We start from the raw sequence: 24,859 nt of genomic DNA on the forward strand, positions 1-24,859 counted from the left end.
TTTTTCTTAATGGCACCATTTTCATTTTCTTTTTTTTTTAAATTGTAATTTCCATAACAGTTGGCATCTCTAAAGGTGATTACAGATAAATAATATGAACATTTTATCAAGGAATGGATTTAAAAGAGACATGATGATAATCAATCCTGATGAGAAACAAATTATGTGGCACTCAATATGATTATTATCATTTTTTCTTTTTTGCTTTTCATCATTCAATGCCATTTACATTATGTGCGCTTAAGTCAAATAGGAAGACCATCTATTCATCTTACACAATATTATCTATAACATCAAAGTGACAAATTATGGACCAGGATCTGGTGTAAGATATAGATTTGACCAAGGTATGAATGAAACAGTGCCAGACAAAGTAGAAAAAAAAAAATTGCAAGAAAATATTGTTTTAAAAAAAATATAAAAAAGATGACAAAAATAAATCGCCTGAAAAGTCTAAGAAGGCTGGAGATTTTTGGGGTTTTTTTTTGGGATACTTTTCTCTTGTATTTGACCTTTTGCTTTGTCTGGCCCCCGTTTCATACACACCTCTTCAGATTTTTTATATACTTGTTATCATCCAGGCTTGTTGTGTCAACTTGTATTACAGAAACATAATATATTATTACCATGAAAAATTTCCACACACAAAAAAAATAATTGGATGAGAAAATAATTATGTATTCAAAATAAATGACATGCTGCTTATCAGGTTAACATCACAGGTCATATCAACAAAAAAATAGGTTTGGTTTGAAGCACCAGGCAGGAGAACAAGACAACAAAAACATTTTTTTTCTCCATTCCTTTTATATGAACGAAGTGAAGGAAAAAAAAGAAAAAAAAACTTCTATAAAAAAAAAAATATAAAAAGCCAGACATATTTTTTAATCTAACAAGACTTAACTTATATTGATGTATTACAAGCTCCTACATCGTAACATCTCTAAAAGTTTGTTACAATTAACAAACAAAAATGAATAAAAAACATTTCAGGCTCAAAACCCTTCTTCAGCAAACAACAAAAACAATGGAAACATAAATAATACATTAACAGAGAACCGGATCGTCAATCTGGTTTTCAAGTAATGTATTTATGTCTTCATTGTTTTTTTGTAGTTGGCTGAAGAGGGTTTTGAGTCCGAAACGTTCCGTGTTTGGTATTCTGTTATTTTTAAAAGCTTTTATATTCATTTCTATTTATTACTTTTTACACTCCACAGCTTCTAGCAGCTCAGTATCACTTCAAAATTCTGTTATTCAACAAATGAATTGAACCAAACAAATAAGTCTAAGTGCCTATGAAACTACCAGTTCTAAAGGTCAATAAAACTATGTCATCATCACTACCACTACTACTACAGCCACCACCACCACATCATCATCACTACCACTACTACTACAACCACCACCACCACATTATCATCACTACCTCTACTCGTATCAATAACAAAATAAATTCCTGACAGTGAGAAAGGAATTTGTGATGGCAGTTTTATGTTTATAGGATTATAGAAACATGTTAATCGTGGAAATCTGCAAGATTAAAATAACGATTTTTTTAAAACCCCAAAAAATAGGACAATTCTTTTATTTTAAAAAACAAACTTAATCAAGATAAAAATAACAATAGTTTCGAAAACCCAATCATAAATTTTAGACTTTATTGTTTACCAATCAAGAAGTTATTTAGTTGGTTTACTTACTCCATGTGTCAAATTTCTGACTCTTTCAGCCTTTAATGTCCATGGAGCCCATTGTTCAAAGAAAATTTGTGTGGATTTTGATACCCCTCCATGCCACCTTACAACCCAGGAAAGATGTATGGGCTGCTTTGCAAAGCTAGAAAATATTTTTAAATAAGGTCTAGGGACATTATGATGCCAGTGATTTTGACAACTGAAAATTTCGACAAAAAATTGTTACTGTTAAGGAACCTGGGCTATCCAGCATTATACAAATATTTTCCAAAAGTTACTTGTGGGCCAATTTTTATAATATTAGACCTCTTCTATTTAAACATCATTAACTTTTTAAGATTAAAAGTGTTGACATGAAATACAGACAATAACTATTGAATGAAACTTGGCTTAGGCATTTTTTGTAAATGAGAGAAAGTGAACATATGAGTTTTGAAAAAGTATGGTATGGCCCCACTTGTCCTTATTAACAACCAAATAACTCTTGCTTGTGTGATGATACTGATAGATAAGGAAATTATAGGTTTAAAAAACGTATATCAGTGAATGTGACCCTAAACTCAATTGCTCAAAACTGAACTGCTTTTTAAACAAAAACAAAAAAAAATAAAGAAATAAATAAAATTTTAAAAATAGAAAATCCACTTCACATCCGACTATTATCTAGTTGATTAATTTCATTGAGTAAGCCTTTTAAAAGCCAATCCTTTAAGTAGATATTTGATCTTATTCTCACCTGACTTTGTATCTAACCAAAGTTAACATATTTGCAGGTCTGATAACTGGATCAGACCTGCCTACTTGAAAATTTAAAAATTCGCAGATTTAAGGGGATAAAAATAGTAATCGCTACAGTTAACTTTAAAAATCAACCATTTACCCTCACAATAATTTTATAACTCTTCAAAATCCTTAAAATTATGCAGTTTGGTATAAACTTCACATTGGAATAAGTTTTAATGACTCAGAGATAGTCATTAAGTTCTTAAATTGGAGCCGACATTTCATTATTCTACGAATTTTTCGTAGTACTAGGCAGGTCTGCTGGATGCAATTATGGGCTTGTTTTAACGTTGTAATTGTAATGGACAATATTTTGCATTGGTTTGAGAGTATTTCCATTACAACAATGAGACCACAACAAATTTGGTTATCAGACCTGCGAAGAAATGCACGTCAAATCTAATAATTTTCATCCAGAGAGCGTTATCAGCCATGGATATTCAAATGAATATAAAGATAATTTAATTTTCTGTTTCGGGTGCCTATATGAAAAACATTGTGATAAAAATAAAGCAAGAAATTATAAAAACTTGAAATAATGTCAGTCCGGTTATAAAATCATTAAGTAAATATAGAAGAAACAGAAGGTCTATCATCATCAATAGCATCCAATTCTGCCGGCGAGAGGGATCCGGCACCGGCCTCGTCAAACCCGCCCGTCATGTTAAAAGGGGATATGGTGGAAGTGGCCCTGTTCTCGTCAACGTCTATGGTGGATAGGAATTCCATGTCCTCTGTGTCGGCAGGGGATGGCTGGAAGAAAAAAAGCAGTAAAACCAATTTTAAAAAGATTGATTCAGATATTTGTGTGGCTGGCTGAGAAAACCCGGAAAGCTCCCCAAATTTCATAAATCGAGTTATGTATGCAGCGGCATAGACAACACCTTTCTGATCATTTGCCACTTTAAATTATATTTCTATGTCTATTAGAACCCAAGTGAAGAATTTTTTTTCTTAATAAAATGTGTTGCTATGGGAAACACTTTATCTTCGATTTTGGCTCATATCTCGAATCGAAACTTGCCGCATCGTCCCAGGTTTTCTAAGCCAGCCTTACATTTACTAGATTCTAGACTCACATAGCAACCAGTAATGTCTCAGCAAAACCTCAAAAAATAAGAAAAGCTTTAGTTTTATCCCTTCGCAAATGTAAAAAATTATTTAAAATATTTACAAAAGTAGCTAATGGTGGTGAATAGATAGCAGATAACAAGTCTTAGTGATTTCTTAGAGATATATTGATTGTTAAATATGACATAAAGTGAGAAAAACAGAGTTATGAAAGTTGACAAGTTCATGGTCTCTCTCTCTCTCTACCCACAATTTGCTGGATAAGCAGTTTGGTTTTTTTTAAAAGTATTTCTCAAAGGAGTTAAATCATACCTGAGTTTCCACTTTGATGGAGACATCAGAAAATGTCGAAAACGGTAAGGTTTTGGGTCGATTATCAGCTGAGTTTTCCTTGTGATTTAGAAAGAAAATGTTGTACCATGTTAATCAAAGGAAATGTATGTAACAAGAAAAAGAAAAGAGTGCATGCATTTGTTATAAACATATTATAGATGAGAAAACACTAACAGTCAACATTAAAAATATAATTGATACAGTTTTGAATATCGTATGTGCACCCATATGAAAAGCAAGTCAAATCATGTGAAGACTAAAGAGTCCTGGATTCCTTATTTTCATGTCTACATTATTTCAAACCGCTGCTACAGTTTTGAACCAACATTTAAAAACTTAAGAAGCATAATCCTCAAAACAAGAATAAGAGCAGCAATTCAATGACATTATGATACGGTTTTATACTCTGTAGAAGAGGACGTATTGATTTAACTTTCTCATGTTTGACACGTACAAATTCAAAGAGAGAATCTTTTATATATGTGGATAGATTAATGAATGACAAAGCAGTACATGTCAGGATCAGATCCCTCTCTTTCTTTTAATTAAAATAAACGCATTTAAGGAATAAAAAACATATTTTCCAAACCAAAGAATTAAAGAGATCTTCCATATTTGAAATAAAATATTTTTTAATGAGATAACTTATTAGAAATTTATGATCCAAGCCATAAATAAGAGTTGAAAAATATAATGATTAGTTCATCGAACTTACATCAACAACAATGTTAATAATAATGATGAAGGTGATGATGATGATGATAATAGCATAAATGGCATGATGTCCATCACATTCAACAAATACCAAATCAAAATGAAATATAAAGCAGGACAAAAATGATAACTTTGCCACTCGTTACAACAAGCAATGACAAGGACATCTGATTGTGTTTAAGATTGAAACTATGAATGTTTGTATGAATTTCAAGCAACTTGGAGTGCTTTGTTAATAATTATTACTACCCATGTTTATATATTTTATTGTCAAAAACATCTAATTGGAGAATTTCACTTTTTATAAGGAAACTACGGGACCAATTTGAATCTACATTTCATGGCATACTTATTATATTTCAATGATATAATAATTTGTGACCCCTTTCAATCTGGTATTTTGTCGAGGTCGCCATGTTGCTGAAAATTTGAGTTTAATTCAAAGCTCTCATTGGAGAAAGTGACTATCATTTCTTAAAGATTATAAAAGGTAAAATTTCCTGCTTTTGATCATTTCAACTTTAAATTCTGTTCATCGGGTCACCCTAATATTCAGTCACATTAAGGCATTAAAACTGGTGTTTTAAGTTACTTCAAAACATTCTTACCTCAGTATCACAATTTAAATGACTCTTTCTATGTCCATCAGTCCTCTGAGCTCCCATTTGTTCCTTCATCTTCACCAGCATCCATTCAGGGACGATAAAACCTTTGCATTCATGCATTAAAAGGCTTGGGCTGTCCCTGTTTGTGAAAGAGTAAAGTTGAGAATTATCATTGCTCTGCCCACTTGGCACATATCTCAAAAATTGAAGACAAATTTGTAATTGGTATGGCCTTTTCAATAAGAAGAAGAGGATATAAATAAAATTATAACCACCTGTTTTCTTACGCATAGATGGGTATTAAAAAATAATAGTCTCAGATATATTTTTATTTATATTCTCTAACATCTCAGGGTGGATTTTAATATTGTAACTTAACTTTAAGTTATGCTTCCTAAGCATAATTTTAAATTTAATGATAAATATTGAATATCTCCTTCACATCCTTCAGTAGAATCTAGTGTCATGATCAGATTCCTGAAAGTCATTCAGAGCCATGTGTACTATCTACCAATAGTAATACAGGTAATAATATCTTATAACTCTTTGGGTAGGATGCTGATCAATCCTCAAAAGTGCTTACTACTATATCTAAATAGCTTCAGCTTTTCAACTTCGCAAACATTTAATTTTAAGGACATTAATTTTTTAGAGAAAAAAAATCCAGACAAAATAATGCAACACACCACCTCACCTATAATCATCAGATCTACTCAGATCCTCTATATCCTCAACCAACATCAAATATGCTTTGCCTCCTGTAGGCGGCATCAAACCTCTCTCACAAAGCCATAATTTGTCTTCGGAGTCTCCAACATACTGGAAAAGTAAAAATCAATGTTATTATTATTAGGAAATTATTTTCCTCCTATGATGAACATTATAAAAAATATGAAAATAAGACTTCCAGGTCATAATTAGTATAAATGGATTTTTTGGGAATGTGTTTTCAGCCACAAGCTGTAATTAAGTGATAATGGTGTTTTTAAATACTGCCTTGGTGTCCATTTAGACATCACTTTCATTAAGATAAATACAATATCCCTTTAGTAACAATGTTTTCTAAACATTTCACAAGTTCATTATTTCCCCTGAAATTGCATACAAAAGTAACATAAAATTATTTCTCAAATGAAATAATAATGAAATGTAAAGTATCAAAGTTTACCTTAAAAATGTCTGGATGACGAATATACAACCGTCCTCTTGTATTGCCCAAACCAAGAGCCCTAAAGTTTTTGTAAAAATAAAAGGGAAAACTGAAAAGAAAACTAAACATTCATATAGCTCAACTCATGAAAACTGAAATAAGTATTATTAACTTAAATAAATGTTTGACTGCAAATACTCTTACCTCTACTTTAAGACAAACCTTAACAGCTCTATGATGAAAACCCTTAATTCAGGTTAAAATACCCACGTGATAAAAATAACCGTTTTGAAGATACCAAATAAGATAAAAAGTTTGAACATTTATATCTGTAAAATGATAATAAACAATAATCTTAATTCTATTTCTCCAATGCAAGTGCACAATTTGTGGCACCCTCTAACATCATGTTGCAATATTTATGATTTGTAAAATAAATGCTTAAACTTTAAGTTAAAGAAATGCCTTGATTTTGAGCATTTAAGACATATAACATCTACTTACTTGTTTGCCTTTGCACCCATAATAAACAAAGTATCCGATTTTATCCGTTCCGGGTCCCACTGTGATACAAAAAAAAAAAAAATAAATAAAAAAAAAAAGAATTAAAATAAAATCTACTACAGTTGGGAACTGTAGGGAACTTAACATAGTGGTAGAAAAATAGTGTCAGTGAGTGACTTTGGTGAATGGATGCCAAAGATGTATACAAGTGTAAAGTGTCTCTTAAGTACTAATGGAAGTTAAGCCATATAAGGAGGTTGGGGGACAGGGAAGGGGAAGCATATCTAAGTCAAACGCCCCAGACCATATCTTTAAAAACACGACAATGGTGATAAGAAATAAAAGCAAAAAAAAAATAAAAAGAAAAAAAAAAAAGTACCTTAGGCCCTTCCTTTCTTACAAGGTCTCCTGCTTTGAGTGTCTTGGAAGGAGTCACTCGTCTGGGAATGGAAAAATACAATATTATTTTTAAATAAGCAAGAAAAAACAGCATATTCAAACCATAATATGGCAAGGTCAGTTAATAATCATAATTGCACAGGAGGGGGGAGGTGAGCACCGATTGAGTGCACAAAGCATTTAATTTAAAGCTTTCTCTGTAAATATGAAGAGAAATGTTTCCAAAATGTTCACTAGCCTTAACTTGGTTTCTGTCAAACATGTCAATACTTACCCTGAGCCATGTACAGGTGGCCGACCTTTTCTCTGGTGAAATGAAAAGAGAAAAAAAAATATTATGGAATCATAAAAATCAACGTGTATAAATCATGACAATATTATCCCTCCATTAAAAACATTAAACATGAGAATAAGATTTATTTTCTATCAGATAGAGTTGTCAACCTCATATGAATATGAGCATGAATTTTTAAAAGCAAAAGATAAACTAAAATTTTTTTTTTAATTTTAAAAATTGAAATTAATTATAATTATTACCTTAATGGCACGCCTTGTAGATCCAGCCTCGCTGCCTTTTTCTGAATCACTGTCAGAAATTCTAGACCTTTTCAAATTGTGCTTAAAAATAAGATGGATAACAAGCATTGGAGTTAAATGGCATAATTTGAAATTTAAAATAACAATAAATCATATCCAAATAGTACAAAGTCAAAACTACGCAATGCTCTGAAAGTAACCATAAAAGAAATGGAAAAGTAAAAACGAAAAATGATATGATAGTTCAAGTAAGAAAGAAAGCCATTTTGTACAAAACAAGATGTTTATAAGAAATAAATTGTTATAGAATTTTGATTATAGTATAGACAGGATTTGTCAGGTTTTTTTGGTCTTAATTGAGGACAATTCCAATGAGATAACAATTCAGAGCTTTTAATGAATATGGCTGTGCTGTCTCTAGGGACACTTGCCGTGAATGTGTGTATTACTTCAAGTGTGTCAGTCTGTTTCTGGTATCTAGTTAGTAATTTGTTTCCATAAATCTCTGTCCCGTGCAAGTGTTCATAGCTTTTGAATGTCATCATGTGTATTAAGGTGCTGAGGCAATTGGATGTTTCCTTGTGTTGTTGAAATCAGTTCTTCGGTTGTTGTTTCTAAACATATTTGATATTTTTTTAGATCTTGATTCAATGTTGTTGGAAGGGAAGTTGGTGCAAGCCCTCAGTATTTGGCTCCTTGTTTGAAGTAATCATCTATCCAGGTTTGTGCTGGAATATTTTCAGAGTATAAAACTGGAGTGTATTACCTATTCTGTAACATGACATGGTTAGCAACAACTAATTGTTACCCTTTGATAGGATGTCAAACTATCTATCTCAAGTGCCTTCAACGAAGTCTGACCAGCATAACAATTACTGCTCAATTGACAGAGAGACCAGAAGAAGAAAAAAAATTGACTGCACCCTAGACCAACACCAAAACCTCTGCTTGCTTATTGCAAAATACCAATGATTTAGAGACCAAATCACAGACAAAAATGATATCATGCTTTTTCATTTTAAAAAACAAAAAACAAAAAAAGCAATAAATATTCGGGAAATTCCACGAAAATGTCAACCGAAGGGGTGTTTTACAAATTCTTAAGAACATATTAAAATTTGGTACCAATTTGTTGGAAAATCATTCAGGATTATGAATATAAGGATATTTCGTGCATATTTGTGGTACAGGATGCTTATTGTAGCTTTATGTAAGGGCATCCCCTATTTGAAGAACAAAAAGAATATTTTCTCAATATTATAAATCTTGCAACTTCTACAAAATTATAGCCACCTTTGCTTTCGTTTATTGATATTAAAACAATTATAAGTATCAGAAACCTATATAAACATTCAAATTTACGATTTTAATGAAATGTTGTCCTCATCGGTCGTTTTAATGACCTTGGGAAATTGTATGTCAGTCTGTTACCATTAAAACAGTATTTTTTCATCTACGAAAGATGTGATTGTTGTACAGACTCATTATTTCAGATTTTCTGTTCTTACATGAATGGCTTTAGCACTGGAAGATAATTTTTCAAGAAATTTCTCATTTAAGGTACTTTTGTTGGGTAACGGACTGACATTTTTAGGGTAACGGACTGACAGTAACAGACTGACTAATTCTATTTTAATTCAAAGACAATATATAAAAGTTGTTTTTTAAGTCCCAAGAGTAATGTCCACTCCAATGTGTTTCAACTGATCAGGCAGCCATTTTATAAACATTTGGATCATAAAATTTCAAACACTGGTCTTCAACATCAAGCCTGCTATTTTTCAATAGGTAAGTTAAATCTTTTAAAGCTTGTGAATCTTTTGATCACTTGAAGATTTTTGCTATGTTTGAATTGAGGAAAAAACACTGTTTATAGTTCTATAATATCCTTATGACAATGGAGCCAGTAGTGTTCCTCTGTTAAAGGGGCAAGAAGCCCTGGGAGAAAAAAAAAAAAAAGAAATCAAACAATTAAATTAATGTGGAAAACCATTGAGTCACTGAGGCTTTAAATGTAGTGGGTCAGCAAGCTGTTTAGCTGTGTATAATGTCAATATTTTAGTTGTTACAAAGTAATGTGATACAAGTTAGAAATGAGTTTTATTTTCTTAGTTTTGCGGTATAATTTTTAAGACAACACGATTTGATTATTCCGATTTGACTTTCATAGCTTATGATGTAATTTCGCTCAATTTTCTTCATTCACAGGTTCAAGATGCCTACTCTATCCATGGTTCAAAAGCAGAGGAATTATCAAGAAAGACTGAAAACTGATGGGCATTGTTTAGGAAAAAGATAGGCAACAAAAGCAGGAGTCTCAAAGAAAACTTGGAAATGATTGTAAAGGACGCTTAAAAGAAATAACGGGATTTACAAGCAAAATGGAAAAAAAAAAAAGAGAAAAGCCGATCAATCTACAACTCCAAAAGAAAGTAAACCAAGCACACCTAAATCCACATCTGCCTCACATTTCAGCACAGGAAAGTAAAATACTGAATTCAACTTTGAGTCTACCATCCTCCCAAAAAAAAAAAATTAAAAATTAAACTATGCCTGTGTTGCTAAGGGCATCCATCAACCAATGGGTTTTGAAATATTTTAATCATGGAAATGGGGTTTCAAGATGAAATAAAATAATTTGATCGAAAATTTCTATTTGGACAAGAAGTACTCTTGGCGAGCACCAAGGGAAAAATATTTCATAATTGTGAGAGATGAAAAAAGAGAAAGGACGAAAATTCAAAAAAGTTTCGTGTAAAAAAAAATGAAAAAGAGGGTGTCGATTGTTAGTGAATTTCATCCAGGAATCAAAATTGGCTTAAGTTTATTTTGCTCCCTCAGAATCTCAGAATGTACTTCTAAGAGAAATCCCACAATCTGCATAAGTAAATTGTAACAATCAAGGATAAAATGGTCCAAATGATTATTTTTGAAGATCTTTCTCAGATCTTATATAACTGGCTTTCTGGTCAAGTGCAGATGAGTAAGAGGTTGACTGCCAATACTATCGACCAGTTTGCAGTGACGGTCATGGCCTATTGACAATTCCTAAGCTTGAGGAATCAAGATGAAATACAGAATAAAAATTAAGCTTCAAAAATAAGTACCAAAAGAATGTTAAACATTCCCCAGTTTTAAAGTCCTTTCTTATCTACATTTTTTTTATTTTTTTGATAATTTAATTTCATAGTTGAAATAAAGTTCCGTTTGACTGTGACAGAATAGATTTCAACTCCACGAATCATTATTTCATTATTTAAATTTTTTCAAAAGCAAAATTGGGATTGAGGTAATCAGATGTCACCCATCGAGTTACTCATCATGCCCAATGTAGCTTGACATCCATATAAGGAAGAGTATTGGTTTGATCAATCACACTGGGTATTCAGTGTTGCTCATAATTACATAATGTGTTCTTTGCTCTGGATTTTATGTAGTAACCGTTATTCTGAGTAATAAAATTCAGAGGTGTCAGTCCGTTACCATCCATTTGTCAGTCCGTTACCCACACTTTTTCAAAGACTGCAGATTAAAATTTTGGACAATCTTTTAGATATTGCTAGTGGGTTGTAGAACAACATCTCGTGGTTACTATAAAAGAACTTATTTGTTACTGGAAGGTTTAACTTCAGAAAGTTTGATCCATCTACATATAAAATTGAAAAAGATGGATTTTCTGATGTCAGTCCGTTACCAACATTATAATGTCAAAAAAATTCAAGTTGATTAAGATTCATCTTTATCCTTTTGATATATGATAAGGGCGGACATGATACATGTCCATGGGAAATATTAGCTCCATACAATAAATACATTGCATTTCAGAGCACGAAATGTATGCATTTTTGGTCTGATTTGTCAGTCCGTTACCCGTGGAATTTCCCATTCATTTCTCAGTACAGCTATTAAAATGGGATCGTGGAGTTTGAAATTGGTAAATAACACACAATGATATCAATGTACTAACCAGTCGTCTTTCACTGGTGCTTCCACTATCAGAGATGTTATCAAATAGGTCTGTGGTTGGTGTGATACTTCTTCTGCCAAGGGATGTGGAATACTCAGACTTGGCCTGAAATGAGAAATATACTTTTTAGAAGATTGAAAAATATTACAAAGTCTAAATAAAGACCTTCTGAAAAAAAAAATACTCTTGATACCAACTGCATGAGAGAGAAAAGATAACAAATCAAAACTTCTTCACAATGAAGTTGATATAAAGAAAAAAATAAAAAGATCATTTACACCATCCCTTTGTTAAAAGTTGGAAACAAATTTCAATCTTCTTATACTGTGCGAGAAAAGATTCCTTCTGGAATAGCATCTCTCATTGCATGTGGTTAGGTTACTAGTTCTTAGATCATATCAAGTCTGTCTTTGATCTTGAAACTTCCAAAACAGCAAATTTATGCAGATTTTGAATAAATGTGAATGGATTTCAACACATTATTTTTATCTGAAAAAAAAGCTTACAGAATTAATTGACAACATGAAGCAAAAATAACCAGAGACTCCTACCCCAACCCATTGATAAGAGGAATCAAAAACTCAAAATTAAATTTAAAAAGGGGAATTTCAGACAAAATATGCGGAATCAACATAATGATATAATATTTGAACTATCAATTAAGACAATCAATAAGTGCCTATCAGATCACTAATGCGTGTGCAAAGTGTGACAAGGAAATTGTTCAATGTAAAAACAGGGCTTAATTGAAACGATAGCAGTCTAAACCTTCTCAGTCAGTGGTCTGTTGACAATAAGGCACTCATGAGGGCTTTCTTCTGTTGGATATGCAGCAAGCAATCAATGTCCTGTTTTTCTTGTGTTTTTTGTTTCTCTCAACAATTTCATTTTCTTTACTAAACCTTGAGCGCGGGAATGAAGATTACGAAATGGTTTTGCAGAATGATTCTGTATGTCAAAGGCAGGATTGTAGGGGTCTCTGCATAACTTGATTGAATTCCTTTAAAATCCTAGAAAACTCTTCTGATGAATATTATCAAATGACAAAAAAAAAATTTATAACAAAATGTGTTGAAAATTAATGTGTAAAATTCACATCAACATAAATTTATAATATTTTTACCTCCTCCAGAATTTGACGACATACATGGTTGAGATGCTCATTGCCCAATAGATCCTCATTACTGTTTTGACGAATGTTGGCTAACGCTGGCTCAAAGAATTTCTAAATCATACAGAATAAAAAAGTTGGTAATTATACAAAGTGTGGAATAGAATCTCAATACTTGACTAAGTGTTACAAACGCAACAAAGCCCTTTTTTAAATGTATAAACATACTTTGATAAAAATAATAGACCAAATAAATGAAAGTGACAGACCCAATTATACAAAAAAAAAAATCAGTTAAAATTCAAGTAATGCTGCATTTCAATTATAAATAAAGTGACAAATCTGAATTTACAACAACAAAAAATTTCCATTAATGCTCAATTCATGTTGCATTTCAAATTTACAATTCTAAACTCATTTCAAGGATTACAATGAGAAAGAGTCAATTTGTCACATATCCCATCAACATTTTGCTATTGCAAGTTTTTTAAAAATACTAAAACTTACATTGGTATACTTTTTGATGATTTCTGAAATTTCTTTATTGACGCTTCTCTGTATAGTTTGTCTCAATACATCCAACGTTCTGGCAGTGTTCGTAATGACACCCGATCTGTGAGAGAAAAAAAAAGAGAAAAAGGTTGAAATTTCAGGTTTTATTTAAAACTAATGTTCCAGGAATTTACGATATAATCTCTCTTACTCAATCTCCAAATACCTATATATACACACAAAACACAAAGTATTGGATAACAACAATAAAAAATAAAAAAATAAATAAATAAAAAATAATATATTTAAAACTACAGCATTTCAACAAATTTTTACCAATCACAAAGTTTGCTGACTTGATGCAAAGAAGATGACTACTATTTGAAAATTTCTGAAAATAGTTGGACTTGAATTTTTTGAAAACTTACCTGGCTCTTTGAACAGCTATGTTATGGGTGCGATATGAAGCTCTGTACACAGTATTGGTAACGGGGAGGCATGAGAGGTTGGCAACTCTCTGGTTAAACGGTTGTACCTTTAAAAAAATGTATCAGCAGTTAGGAACTGGGTTTTCAATGTCATTAGTATGTTTCATAAATCAATGTCTAAGAGCAACAGAATTCCATTTTAGATAGGGTCATAGTTTCTTCACATACACTTGACATAGGTTTTATGAAGTAAATTTAACAGAAAAATAAAGTGTTACTTGAAATGCAAAAGAGCTAAATTATTCAGGCTAATACTTTTTGATTAAAACACAGGTACCTCTAAAATCAGGTACACGGTTCTAAATGTGAGGGGAGAGCTATATACTAACCACAACTTCCTTTTAAAAAATATAAACAAACTAAAACGAAAAAAGAAAGATTAACAATATTTAAAAGTAAAAGAATCCTACCTTCTGTAAAACATATTTCACCAAGTACCTAACCCATATTTGACTCTATACCATTTAAAATACAATTCTACCCAAAAGATACAGAAAATTATAAGATGATTTTGTCTAGGCCTCTAATGTTTTGAACATAAAATGTAAAAATACAGCCCATCGTTAATTAAAAAATTTTAATACAGGGGAACCTCCCGATTAGGACACCTCCGAATAGCGACAACCTCCTGATAACTACATTGGCCCGTGGTCCCGATTTTTTTTCTATTTAAGATCAGTAAAGAAAACCTCCAAATAACGACGCACTTTTTGATAAAACCTCCCAATAACGACATCATTTTGGCAATTTTCGGCAGTTTTCGTAGATATCTGATACTAAAAATATCGAGTATGAGTACTCAAAGTTTATTAAAACGATTCCTGCTTGAAACAATGATACCGCAGCTTTTGAAACCAATGAGAACGCAGCTTTTTTTTTTTTTGACGAATCTTAGCTGATGTGCATTAACAAAAACCAAGGTAAAAATGTAAGTGTAAGCAAGTAAACACAAAATCTTGGAAAATGTGATATTATGTGGTGATAGTAATAGTAGTAGTAGTAGTAGTAGTAGTAGTAGTAGTAGTAGTAGTTCTGTTTTTGTGGGAGGAGGAGGAAGAATTTTATCTAACTTGCAGCGTCCGAATTACCTGTTTTTGTTTGTTTTAAAGGGTTTTATAGCGCTTGTGACACATCTATGTCATATCAGCACCAGTAAAAAGGAAGAAAATTGGATAGTAAAAAACATTCTAGATTTACAATTGAAATAACATAAGAAAAAGTAAGACAAAGGGGAATGGTTTAAATAGGGAACAGATCTAGATTCCAGGAGCACACTATCAGTGTACTCAGTTCAGATCACCTAAAAGTCTCATCCAGACACACGCACAATTATACCATCCAAGAGGAATACACTACAATGTTTTATTTGTTTTGTCAATGTAATTAAAAACTGGTCCCGCGGGCCTTACCACGCCCACTTTGTCCGCCATCTTTGAAACCTCTAAATAACGACACCTCCGGATAACGACATAAAAACTCGGTCCCGTGGCATGTCGTTATCGGGAGGTTCCACTGTAAATTCAGTGGTCACAGATTGTAAGTCATCCATATGACATCGTGTGGACTATTTGATGTGTAATCAAATTACGGTTAATCCATTCAGAAGGAGAAAAAATCCCCACTCCACCAAACAGCAGCTGTCAACATCACCACCACCATAGTCGTCATAATCATCAACATCATTTGAAATGAGAGATTTTATTCGTAAAATGTCCCTATAATTTGAAATTGAGGTTATGCACGCACGCCTGGTGCATGAAAGAGAAAAGCGTTGTGGGCCTGATTAATTTGTAGAGAGAGATTTAATTAAAAAATGATCATTACAAAAAGCTACTAAGATTTTTTAAAATCCTCCCCAACAAAGCTGTTGCAGGCACGTCTACCATCAATCTCAAATTTCAGGGACATTCTGATAAAACCTCACATTCCAGAAACAATACGTTCCTGATGGGGTCCATCACACATCGTCCCGCATTATTCCCACTTGTGTCCACCTCCCATAGTCCCGAGTTCACTCCCCTGCGGTGTCATCTCCCAAAGTCTCAGGTCTACTCCCCACTGGAGTTCATATCCCATGGTTCCACGATCACTCTTCAGTGGTGTCCACCTCCCCTCATTGCCTAGGGTTCTTTTCCCACTGGTGTTCACCTCCAATGATCCTGGGTTCTTTCCCCACTAGTGTCCACCTCCCATAGTTCCAGGTTCACTCCCCACTGGAGTCCATATCTTTTGGTTCCATGATCACTCCCCTGTGATGTCCATCTCCAATAGTCCCAGATTCACTCTCCACTGGTGTCCTTATCAATTACGAGTTTACTCTGCTCAGGTGTCCATATCTCACAGTCCTGGCTTTACTCTCAGCTTGTTTCAAAATCTAGTCCCAGGTTTACTTCTCACTTGTGTATCTATCCCATATTCACTCCTACTAATGTCCACCTTACATAGTTTGGGTTCACTCCCTGCTGCAATCCACCTCACATTGTTCTGGGTGTCTATCTCTTGTCCACTTCCAACTCGTGTCTACATCTTGCAATCCCCACCATTGTCACCAGCCCATAGTCCCAGGTTTACTCCCCACTGCTGTTCACATCCAAAAGTCCTGGGTTTACTCTCCACTAGTTATAATATCCCATAGTCCAGGGTGCACCCAGGTTCACTTCCCACTTGTGTCTACATTCTGTCTTGCCCTTGAGTTCATTCCCCACTACTGTCTACAACCCAGGGTCACAAGGCTTCCTCCCCTCTAATTTTGACCACCCATTATCCTGAGTTTAATCTCCACGGATCTCCAACTCAAATGGTCCCTGGTTCAATCCCCACTGGTGCTCACCAGAGCCTTCTGTCAATCCATACTTAACTTCGATTTGTTTTATTGAAACAACACGAGGGCCCCAAACAGTATGGTCAATAAATGGAGCTCTTTTTAGTAATGATTTTACTGTTAAAAAAATTAATGTGCAGTTATTTCCCTTGTTACAGTGAAAAAAATCCCTTCCAAAAACAAATAAACAAAGAGGGAACTGCACAGCTGACAGAGGCTACTCCCACACACTTATAAATTCTCGAAAATTGCAAAAAAGATGCAGATGAAGTGACTGCAATGTATATCAGGGATTTTATACTGTATTTTGCGCTTGCATTGCGGCCGCAAGCGATGCAAAAAACCATGCCATGGTAGTAGTAGTAGCAGTAGTAGTAGTAGTAGTATTGACATCTTCAGAGATAAAGGTGCAGCAGAAGCTAAAAAAGAAACAAAGAAAAAAAAAAGAAAAAAAAAAAGGGGGGGGGGGAGGTATTGTTTGCGTGGTTGCGTGTGTGTGGGGGAGGAGGAGAAGGGGGTGTCAAGTTGATGTTAGCAATGGTCTAATCTTGTGGTGAGCTCACACCAGAGACTTGATCAAAGGAGTCTCCCAACATTAGTGGGGAAGCAAACTGACCACCAAGGGACATTTCATTGGTCATTCTGTACGTCTGACTGGTGCCTCGGATTTTCAAAATGACGCCCCTAGATGAAACGTCATTTTTTGCATTTGTAATTTGTGCTGCCAGATCTAATTCTTCAATTAACTTTTTAAAATTTCAATTCAGTGAACTCAATTTTAAGACTTTTTACGACCATGGATATGAACTTCCTACCATCTACAACATTTATGACCAAGAGCCAAGAGGTCAAATTTACGACTTTACAACCTTGCAGGATACCACGATAATGATCCTGGTTATCCCATATCTCATTTCCATTAACCAGAGGCAAAATAAAGGGAAAGGATACATACATTGCATAAATTCTTGCCTTGATCATAATCAGTCTACTAGACTTACATAAATGAAATACAGCGTGTTAATGTAAATACCCTTGCCTTGTACTTGTAGAATCACAATTTTGAAATTCAATAAAATAATCCTGATAAAGGAGACCAATCACAATCGCCTCAAAAAAGCATACTGTTGGAGTGACCATGATCTTTAAAGTTGAATTTTAAGATTAAATCATAAAATTCAAGTTTTAAAACACCTTCATTGGGGAGAGAGAGTATTGTTTCTTAAACTTTACAAGAATAAAATAAAAAGATCTTAATTCTGATCATTTTGACTTTAAATTCAATCCTTTTAAAATCTAGGTCATTCCTACAACTACAAGACACAGTGGGTGTCCCTGATCAAATAGGTCATTTCAAAAATCATACATACCATAGCTTGCTCCTCTGTTATTGCATTTTCTTCTGTTTTGATCACCGTGTCAAGCCTTTGAACTTTTCCTTCCAGTTTCACAGTGGTCTGAGGGACTAGACGAGGCATATTTATTTTTGTATCCTCTGGCCATGTTTGAGTGTTTAGAGATGATAAATATGAAATGTCTGATTGAGATTTGCCTAAAATTCCATGATGTTTGTCTCTAATTGAAGGGACAACTGAAGTCTCACTTTTCACAGCCTTTTTGACTGTTGACGTTTCCAAAGGTTGAGGATTGATTGTGTATGACAACAATCCTGAGGAGTCATGGCCAGTCTGAACTTTAACTCCTGTTGTTGGGAATGTAAATGGGTTACGCACTGAATGTTTTACACTTGACTTGTTTGTAAATTGTTGTGGTTGTTGCTGCTGCTGCTGCTGCTGTGATTGTAGTTGCTGCTGCTGCTGTTGTTGTTGTTGTTGCAGAAGAATAGCATTTTGGTTTTGTTGATGGTGATGGTGTGGTGATGTGTTAATGGGGTAAGGTGGAGGAGGATTATTAAAGCCACTAGGATTTAAAAAGTTTGGCACTGCCGTAGCCGATGTAGTAACAGTCATTGCAGCAGTTGAAGGGTATGGGTAACTTAATGGTGTAGAAGTCTGCACCAAAGGTTGGGTTGATTGCACAGGGAGTTCTCTACCGGTTTTGGAAAAATTTGCAGTTTGTAAAGAAGATGCAGAGGAGTGGATGGGAAGAAATGAAGAAAGATCCCCACCCGATCCACTGGGATTTGAAACCCCTGTGATGTCTTTAACAAAGGTTGCATTCGATAATTTCAAATCAAGTTGCTGCTGCTGCTGTTGCTGTTGGAAAATATTGCCTATGTCCTTTCCTAGGAGTAAGGGCATAGTTTCATTCCCAATATGAGATATGGGGCTGAACTTTATGCTGTGTGATATGTTCGTTATGGCATTACTTTGATCATCATCAGCAATGGATGGCAAATTTCCAAAATCCATGTCAACATCTATTGCTGTCTGTTTGGATTCTCCTGGTCCAGATCTTCTTCTCTTTTCAATAACAGAAGAAATAGGAAGATTCCCAGAATGAAGATTTTGACCCAAACCTCCTATCCCCACAGCTTGAATACTCTGACTCATTTTCCCTTTGGTTGATGAGCTACTCAAACCAGGAAATGAGTTTAAACTGGTGGAATTATTTACACCTGCACGTAAATGCTTAGACATAGACAGATTACCAGTCTGAGCTTGACCCTCTGCTTTCAGCACTATGTCAGTTTGAACTGTATGTTCCGAGATACCAGTGGAATCTGAGGCCTGGATCAGTCTTTGTAACATTGGTTGTTTATTTTGGTCATGAAGTCCAACCATACCGATGGAGGATGATGATGATGTGATGGACATGGGCAAGTATGCTGAACTTTTCTGAGTTTGCTGCTGCCATGAGGATTCATTGGAAATAGCTATAGAATCTAAAGATGATGGCACTGATGATGAAGACAAATTAGTTGATTGCGGTTTCTGCTGTTGAGATTGAAACTGCTTTTGCAACTGTTGTTGTTGTTGTTGTTGTTGTCTATGCTGCTTAGAGTCTGCAGAGTTGACAGGCTTCTGTTGAGATGACACACTGTGATGAACAGATTTACGAACGGAAAGGGATGATGATAAAGCAGGAGATGGGTTTATATCAGAAAAGTTATGAAGTGTTGAATTGTTTTTGGATGATGGTAATGGAGATTTTAACAGTGATGCAGTCAAAGGAAGGTTTTGTTTAGTTTTGGAGTTTTGCTGGAGAGGACCTATGTTGGAGCTGACATTCGGAGATGAAGGAACAGATGAAAGTTTGGAAGCCAACAGAGGCATACTTGCTTCAAGAGTCTAAAGAATAAAATCACAGAAAAGATTAGTTAGACAATAATAGGTTGCAATGAATCGAGCTATAAAAATGCATGCATGTAAAATCCAACATGAAACCCATTAATATTACAGTGCACTCTGGATACGTCGACGTTGCCTAAGTCGATTTTTACCCAAGTCGATTTTTTTTCTTGGTCCCTCCCCCTTCTTCCTATATAACATTAGTAAAAAAAAAAAAAAAAACTCCACATAAGTCGATGTCGCTTAAGTCGATGTTCTTATCACTCATGACAACAAAAAAATCACAAATAAACAAGTATTTCCATTGGTTAAAAAAGCTACCAGAAAGAATTTAAGTGGTTAAGAATATCCGCGAACGATTGGCGCACATCGATGTGATGTAGGTGCTTTGCCTGACGTCCGTGTTCAATGTACATGAGCAGTATTGAATTACTTTAATTTCTCCATCTCAAATTTTACATTGTCGCAACTTCAAGTTCAAGATTTTTTTTTTGTTCTAATCCCAGGCCATCCTATGTAATGGCCCTCTTAATTAGTATCAATTTTTTCAAGAAGAATTCAAGTCAAGTCTACAACTACAATGGCAAACCTATCGCGGAAAAGGAAGATTCGATGCATTTGGAAAGTTTGGCATGCGACAGAAAATCATCACATAGGAAATTAGCATACCAGCTATTTCTGTCTGGACGATTTACAAGAAGCATGACCTTGACCTGGAGGCTCCTACCCTTCCGCTTTTCGCAGAATAATTTCACTTAATTGGTATACATTCCACATTCAAGGCAAAAATTCCGCTTTTCACCTTTCCCATCAAGGAAAATTAAAAAAAAAAATCTCTAGCGAAAAAAAGTGAGCTATGGCTTATTTCGTCATCTCCTATGGTCAATCAACACACATTGTATGTCTGATTAGTCTCTTCAAAGTGTGTGCTGCTGATGTCAGATAATATTTTGTTTGGGAGGGGGGGTTGACCGAAGTATTATTATTATTATTGTGACTCCGATTCGTGAGGTCAATGACCTTGGTAATATTATATGTTGGCTTCAATCGTAATAATATTATTTGAGTACGGTCAGCTTCTTTCCCTATTTAATTTTAGCCCTGTGTCCGTGTGTTTGTGTGTGTGTATACCGGCACGCACGCGTTTGCTTGATTAGGTGTGCGTATGTGGGTGGGGGGGGGGGAGGAGGAGGGTCCTGATAAGGTTAAATCCATCCATTCAATGCTTTGCTCTCAGACGGCCAGGACTTGTGTGTTCTCTATTATTATTTGACCCCATTCTTAGTCTTTACACAATCAGTACATTTTTACACATTTTTTATTTTTAATCATTTGAGTACTTTTGGATTGTCTATTACATTTTCTGTTGCAAAGCATGTCATAGTCAATAACAATAAGTTGATTCCGCTTTTTTAAAATCTCAAATTCCGATTTTTATGTATTCTGATTCCTCTATGGGGCTATTGGGGGTAGGAGCCTCTGATGACCACTACAGAGACCGCGCGATATGAAGGGACATACTTATTCTAGATTGGTTTGCTTTATTCAAATGAATTTTTGCTCATTTGGTTACCCTCCGGTTAAGTTGATTTTCGGATAAGTCGATTTTTTTCTCGGTTCCCCTGGGCATCGTCTTATCCGGAGTCCACTGTATTCAATTCAAAAATTTGAATTCTTCCTTGCCATTAAATTATCACACAATCTTTCCTATGTACTTTTGAAAATATCAGAAAAACTTGTCGAATAAAAGTTAATTCTTATAACTTATTTCCAAGCAAAACAATCAATGAAAATAATTAAGTTAAGGCACATCATACAATCTGCTAATAATTTCTTGCAATACACAGCATTCAATTATAAAGATAATATTTCAACAACGTTACCTTCTGTTGTTCCATTTCATTCATAGGAAGTATCTGATGAGAACTGTTGAAAGGCTGCTGTTTATCTGAGGGCCCCGTGGGTAAATGACCACCAGAATTTTGCCTAGATGAAGCCAACTGCGCATCCAAACTCCTGGAACCTTTGATCTGAGACCTCAATTGCTGTTGCATTGCTACTCTTTGAGCACTAGCACTTTGACCATTAGCCTCCAATTTAATCTGCTGGGCAACTTCCATGGCACTGCGAGGAGAATGGCGAGGTGATGAAGATGACAGAGTGTGTCCACTTGAAAGGGAACCTCCAGGGTTCATACCCATTGGAATGTTTGTTGTTTTAGGTATGTGAGAAACATTAACAGTTTGGACTGATCCTGCAGAGGCTGTCAATAAATTACTGACACTACTGCCATGAACTTGTTGAAGAGGAGAAAATGCATCTGTTGGGGATCCTCTTTCTTCTAGATTGGAAGTCTGATTTGGAAACATGCCACCTGAGTCGTACAATGAAGATGCTGGCATGAATGTGTTATGCTGTGATGATAAAGTGTTTACAGGATTCTTATTTTTCCCTACTGGAGATATTCGGGAAACAGATGGAATTGTGTGATTGGAAGCAGAAACAGATGATGAAGAATCTGGTTTTGAGGAATTAAGAATACCAAGAGGATCTGGCATGTTTCCCTGTAACACTGATAAAAGTAAGTTTTGAGTTGAACTTTGTGACGTATCTGCCATGACTTTCACAATCTGAGCTGTAATACGGGATGGAGAAAGTTCACGACTGAGAGATGAGCTTTTAGTTGTAGCAGAGTGATTTGGTTCTCTCCCAGCTGGTGAAAGAACTTGAGCATTCGATGGAGACAGAGCAGGGGAAATATTTGCTGGGGTTGAACTGCCTCCATGACTTAAATTCTTTGGGCTATTGACCGATTTACCAAAATTTAAATTGTCCTGTAAGCTTGCAGATGAGGACGGAGAGTTCTTATGACTTAAACCCTTTCTTTGAAATGGTTGTTGCAAATGCTGTGAGTGTGGAGCGGACATATTTTCTCCAATTTTGAAATCTTTCTGCTGCTTTAAAATAGCAGCAACAGTTTTTGAAGACGTATTGGAGGATGCTGCAGATTGGTGGCTTGAAGGCAAACCAATTGGATTCATTCTTCCACTGTTTTTTGTTGACCGGGCTTTTTTCCGACCTGTCTGATTTGTCAAATCATCCTCCGAGTGAGCATTTCTGTGGAAAATATGATTTATATACTGTGTTACTTAAAATATAAAGTTAAAACCAAAAACAAATCATTATATAACACTCAATGCCTCTTTAATCATTTGACAATGTGAAGACTGATGATATTACTAGGTTCCACAAGACAATTTAAGAATATTTAAAGTGGATTTTTCGTACTATATTCATAATCATAATGTGTTCTGATAGACGTGAAAACACTTTTTAAATCTTGAAAATCCATAGATAAATAAGAAAATGAAAGCAAATTCATGTTCCAAATTAGACGTCATGCTAAACACCACAAAGATTTATCATACTTGTGAAACACATTATTAAAGCACAGTGACTAGATAGATAAAGGATATAACAAGATTTAAACCAGACACAATTGTTTTTCTAAATTGCAGTCTGTTGAAATTCCCCCAAAACACGCGCAAAATAGTATATTTCCAAATACTAAATTAACATAATGATCACACAAAATGACTTCATGTCAACGGGTAGAGGGTTCTCCAGGGAAGAAGTCCAAGTTTTTTCAGACATTTTCTTCAAATGGTCTTTGCAAAATAAAGAAGTGAACATCAGGAAACACGCAATTTTGAACGTTGGCAGAAAAATAGCTATAATTAATTATGAGCAAAATCTGAATCTGAATGTTACTCGAAGTCGACTCAATTCTGAGTATTTGTATTTGAGGACAGAGAGAGTTTTTGAGTGTGACAGCCATTGCTGGTATTTAGGATGAAGAATTTTCATAATGTTTGAATGTTTCTAAAACTGTTGTGTTCACACATGATTCGGGAAGAGCATTCCAGTCTTTGAGTGCAAATGAATATTTGAAGATGTTTTAAAATCATGAATGGCATTTGACTTACTACATTCATGTTACAGCAGGTCAATAACTGAACACAATTATGGGCATGTGTTAATATTGTTGTAACAGTAACAGTCATTATTTTGCATCAGTTTGAGTTTCAAGTCAATGAGCCCATAATTAATTTATCAGACATGCAAGTAAGTACGCGTAGCATTAGATAAATAATAGTCACATGCTATGGTATAGCCTATGCATGTAATCTATCAATGATCAACTATCAAAATCAAGTTGAACTGAATCAGATCTGGTGAATGAATGGGGTGCAGTAGTGCAGTTCCCACTCCATTCATCATGGGTTGCTGAAATCGTTTCTTTCGTTGGATGTTGACAGTGGTTGATAATAGAGCAAGAACCAAAACATTTTCTAACCTCAGGCAATAATGACTGAACCATTTGTTCTCTAAATTCTTCCTTCGACAAATTCCTCAATTTCTAAAAATATTCTTTTATTAAAAAAAAAAAAGAAAATGAAAAGACAGATCCGCTTAAATTTAGGATTGAACAACGGTTTCGTCCAAATTAAAACTGAAACCCTCATAGATCATAATGACATAGGATGCAATGTCAAACTCGAATTATAATTGCAAGATCAAAAAGTGTTTTTCATCTGAACACGAGAAATCAATTAAAAACCTTTCATATTTCGAGCCTTATGGCCCTCGACGATCACTCTCTGGAAACTGAATTGCAACTTGATTTTACAATTAAAGATAAACGATGGACCAATAAAACAATGCATTTGAATGTTATTCACTTCAAACAGACGCGTATTAAGTGCGTCAAGCGATTTTACTTATATCTATTCATCATAGTGCATGACCTACATTTGAAGATTTGGATTATTGTTGAACACTCCGGATTGTTTGTGTCTCTTATCAAAATTTTCAGCCATTACAACCGTAAACACATGAACTCACTAAATGAAGGTACACGAGTTTTGATGACGTC

General features: G+C 34.5%; 1 protein-coding gene across 2 annotated transcripts; it reads right to left on the bottom strand.

Annotated features, from left to right (window-relative positions):
* Positions 1-24,843, bottom strand: LOC144967377 (uncharacterized). Of its 2 annotated transcripts, XM_078904497.1 has the most exons (16): positions 24,736-24,843; positions 21,807-23,040; positions 18,043-19,923; positions 13,792-13,898; positions 13,379-13,484; positions 12,884-12,985; positions 11,761-11,865; positions 7,794-7,874; positions 7,531-7,562; positions 7,237-7,297; positions 6,858-6,916; positions 6,372-6,432; positions 5,898-6,022; positions 5,207-5,342; positions 3,864-3,941; positions 1-3,233 (listed from the first exon to the last, which is right to left on the bottom strand). In XM_078904497.1, the coding sequence occupies exons 1-16, from the start codon at positions 24,801-24,803 to the stop codon at positions 3,042-3,044; spliced, it is 4,428 nt and encodes a 1,475-aa protein (XP_078760623.1). In that variant the 5' UTR covers positions 24,804-24,843; the 3' UTR covers positions 1-3,041. The 2 variants fall into 2 exon arrangements, with proteins under 2 accessions (XP_078760623.1, XP_078760625.1); XM_078904499.1 differs by lacking the exons at positions 1-3,233; positions 3,864-3,941; positions 5,207-5,342; ... (4 more) ...; positions 7,531-7,562; positions 7,794-7,874 and adding an exon at positions 8,467-8,521.
* Positions 24,844-24,859: the final 16 nt, after the last annotated feature.

This window comes from Berghia stephanieae, chromosome 3 (assembly GCF_034508935.2).
Source record: "Berghia stephanieae isolate SIO BIC M18660-M18661 chromosome 3, UCSD_Bste_1.3, whole genome shotgun sequence".
Taxonomy (NCBI): Eukaryota; Metazoa; Mollusca; class Gastropoda; order Nudibranchia; family Aeolidiidae; genus Berghia; species Berghia stephanieae.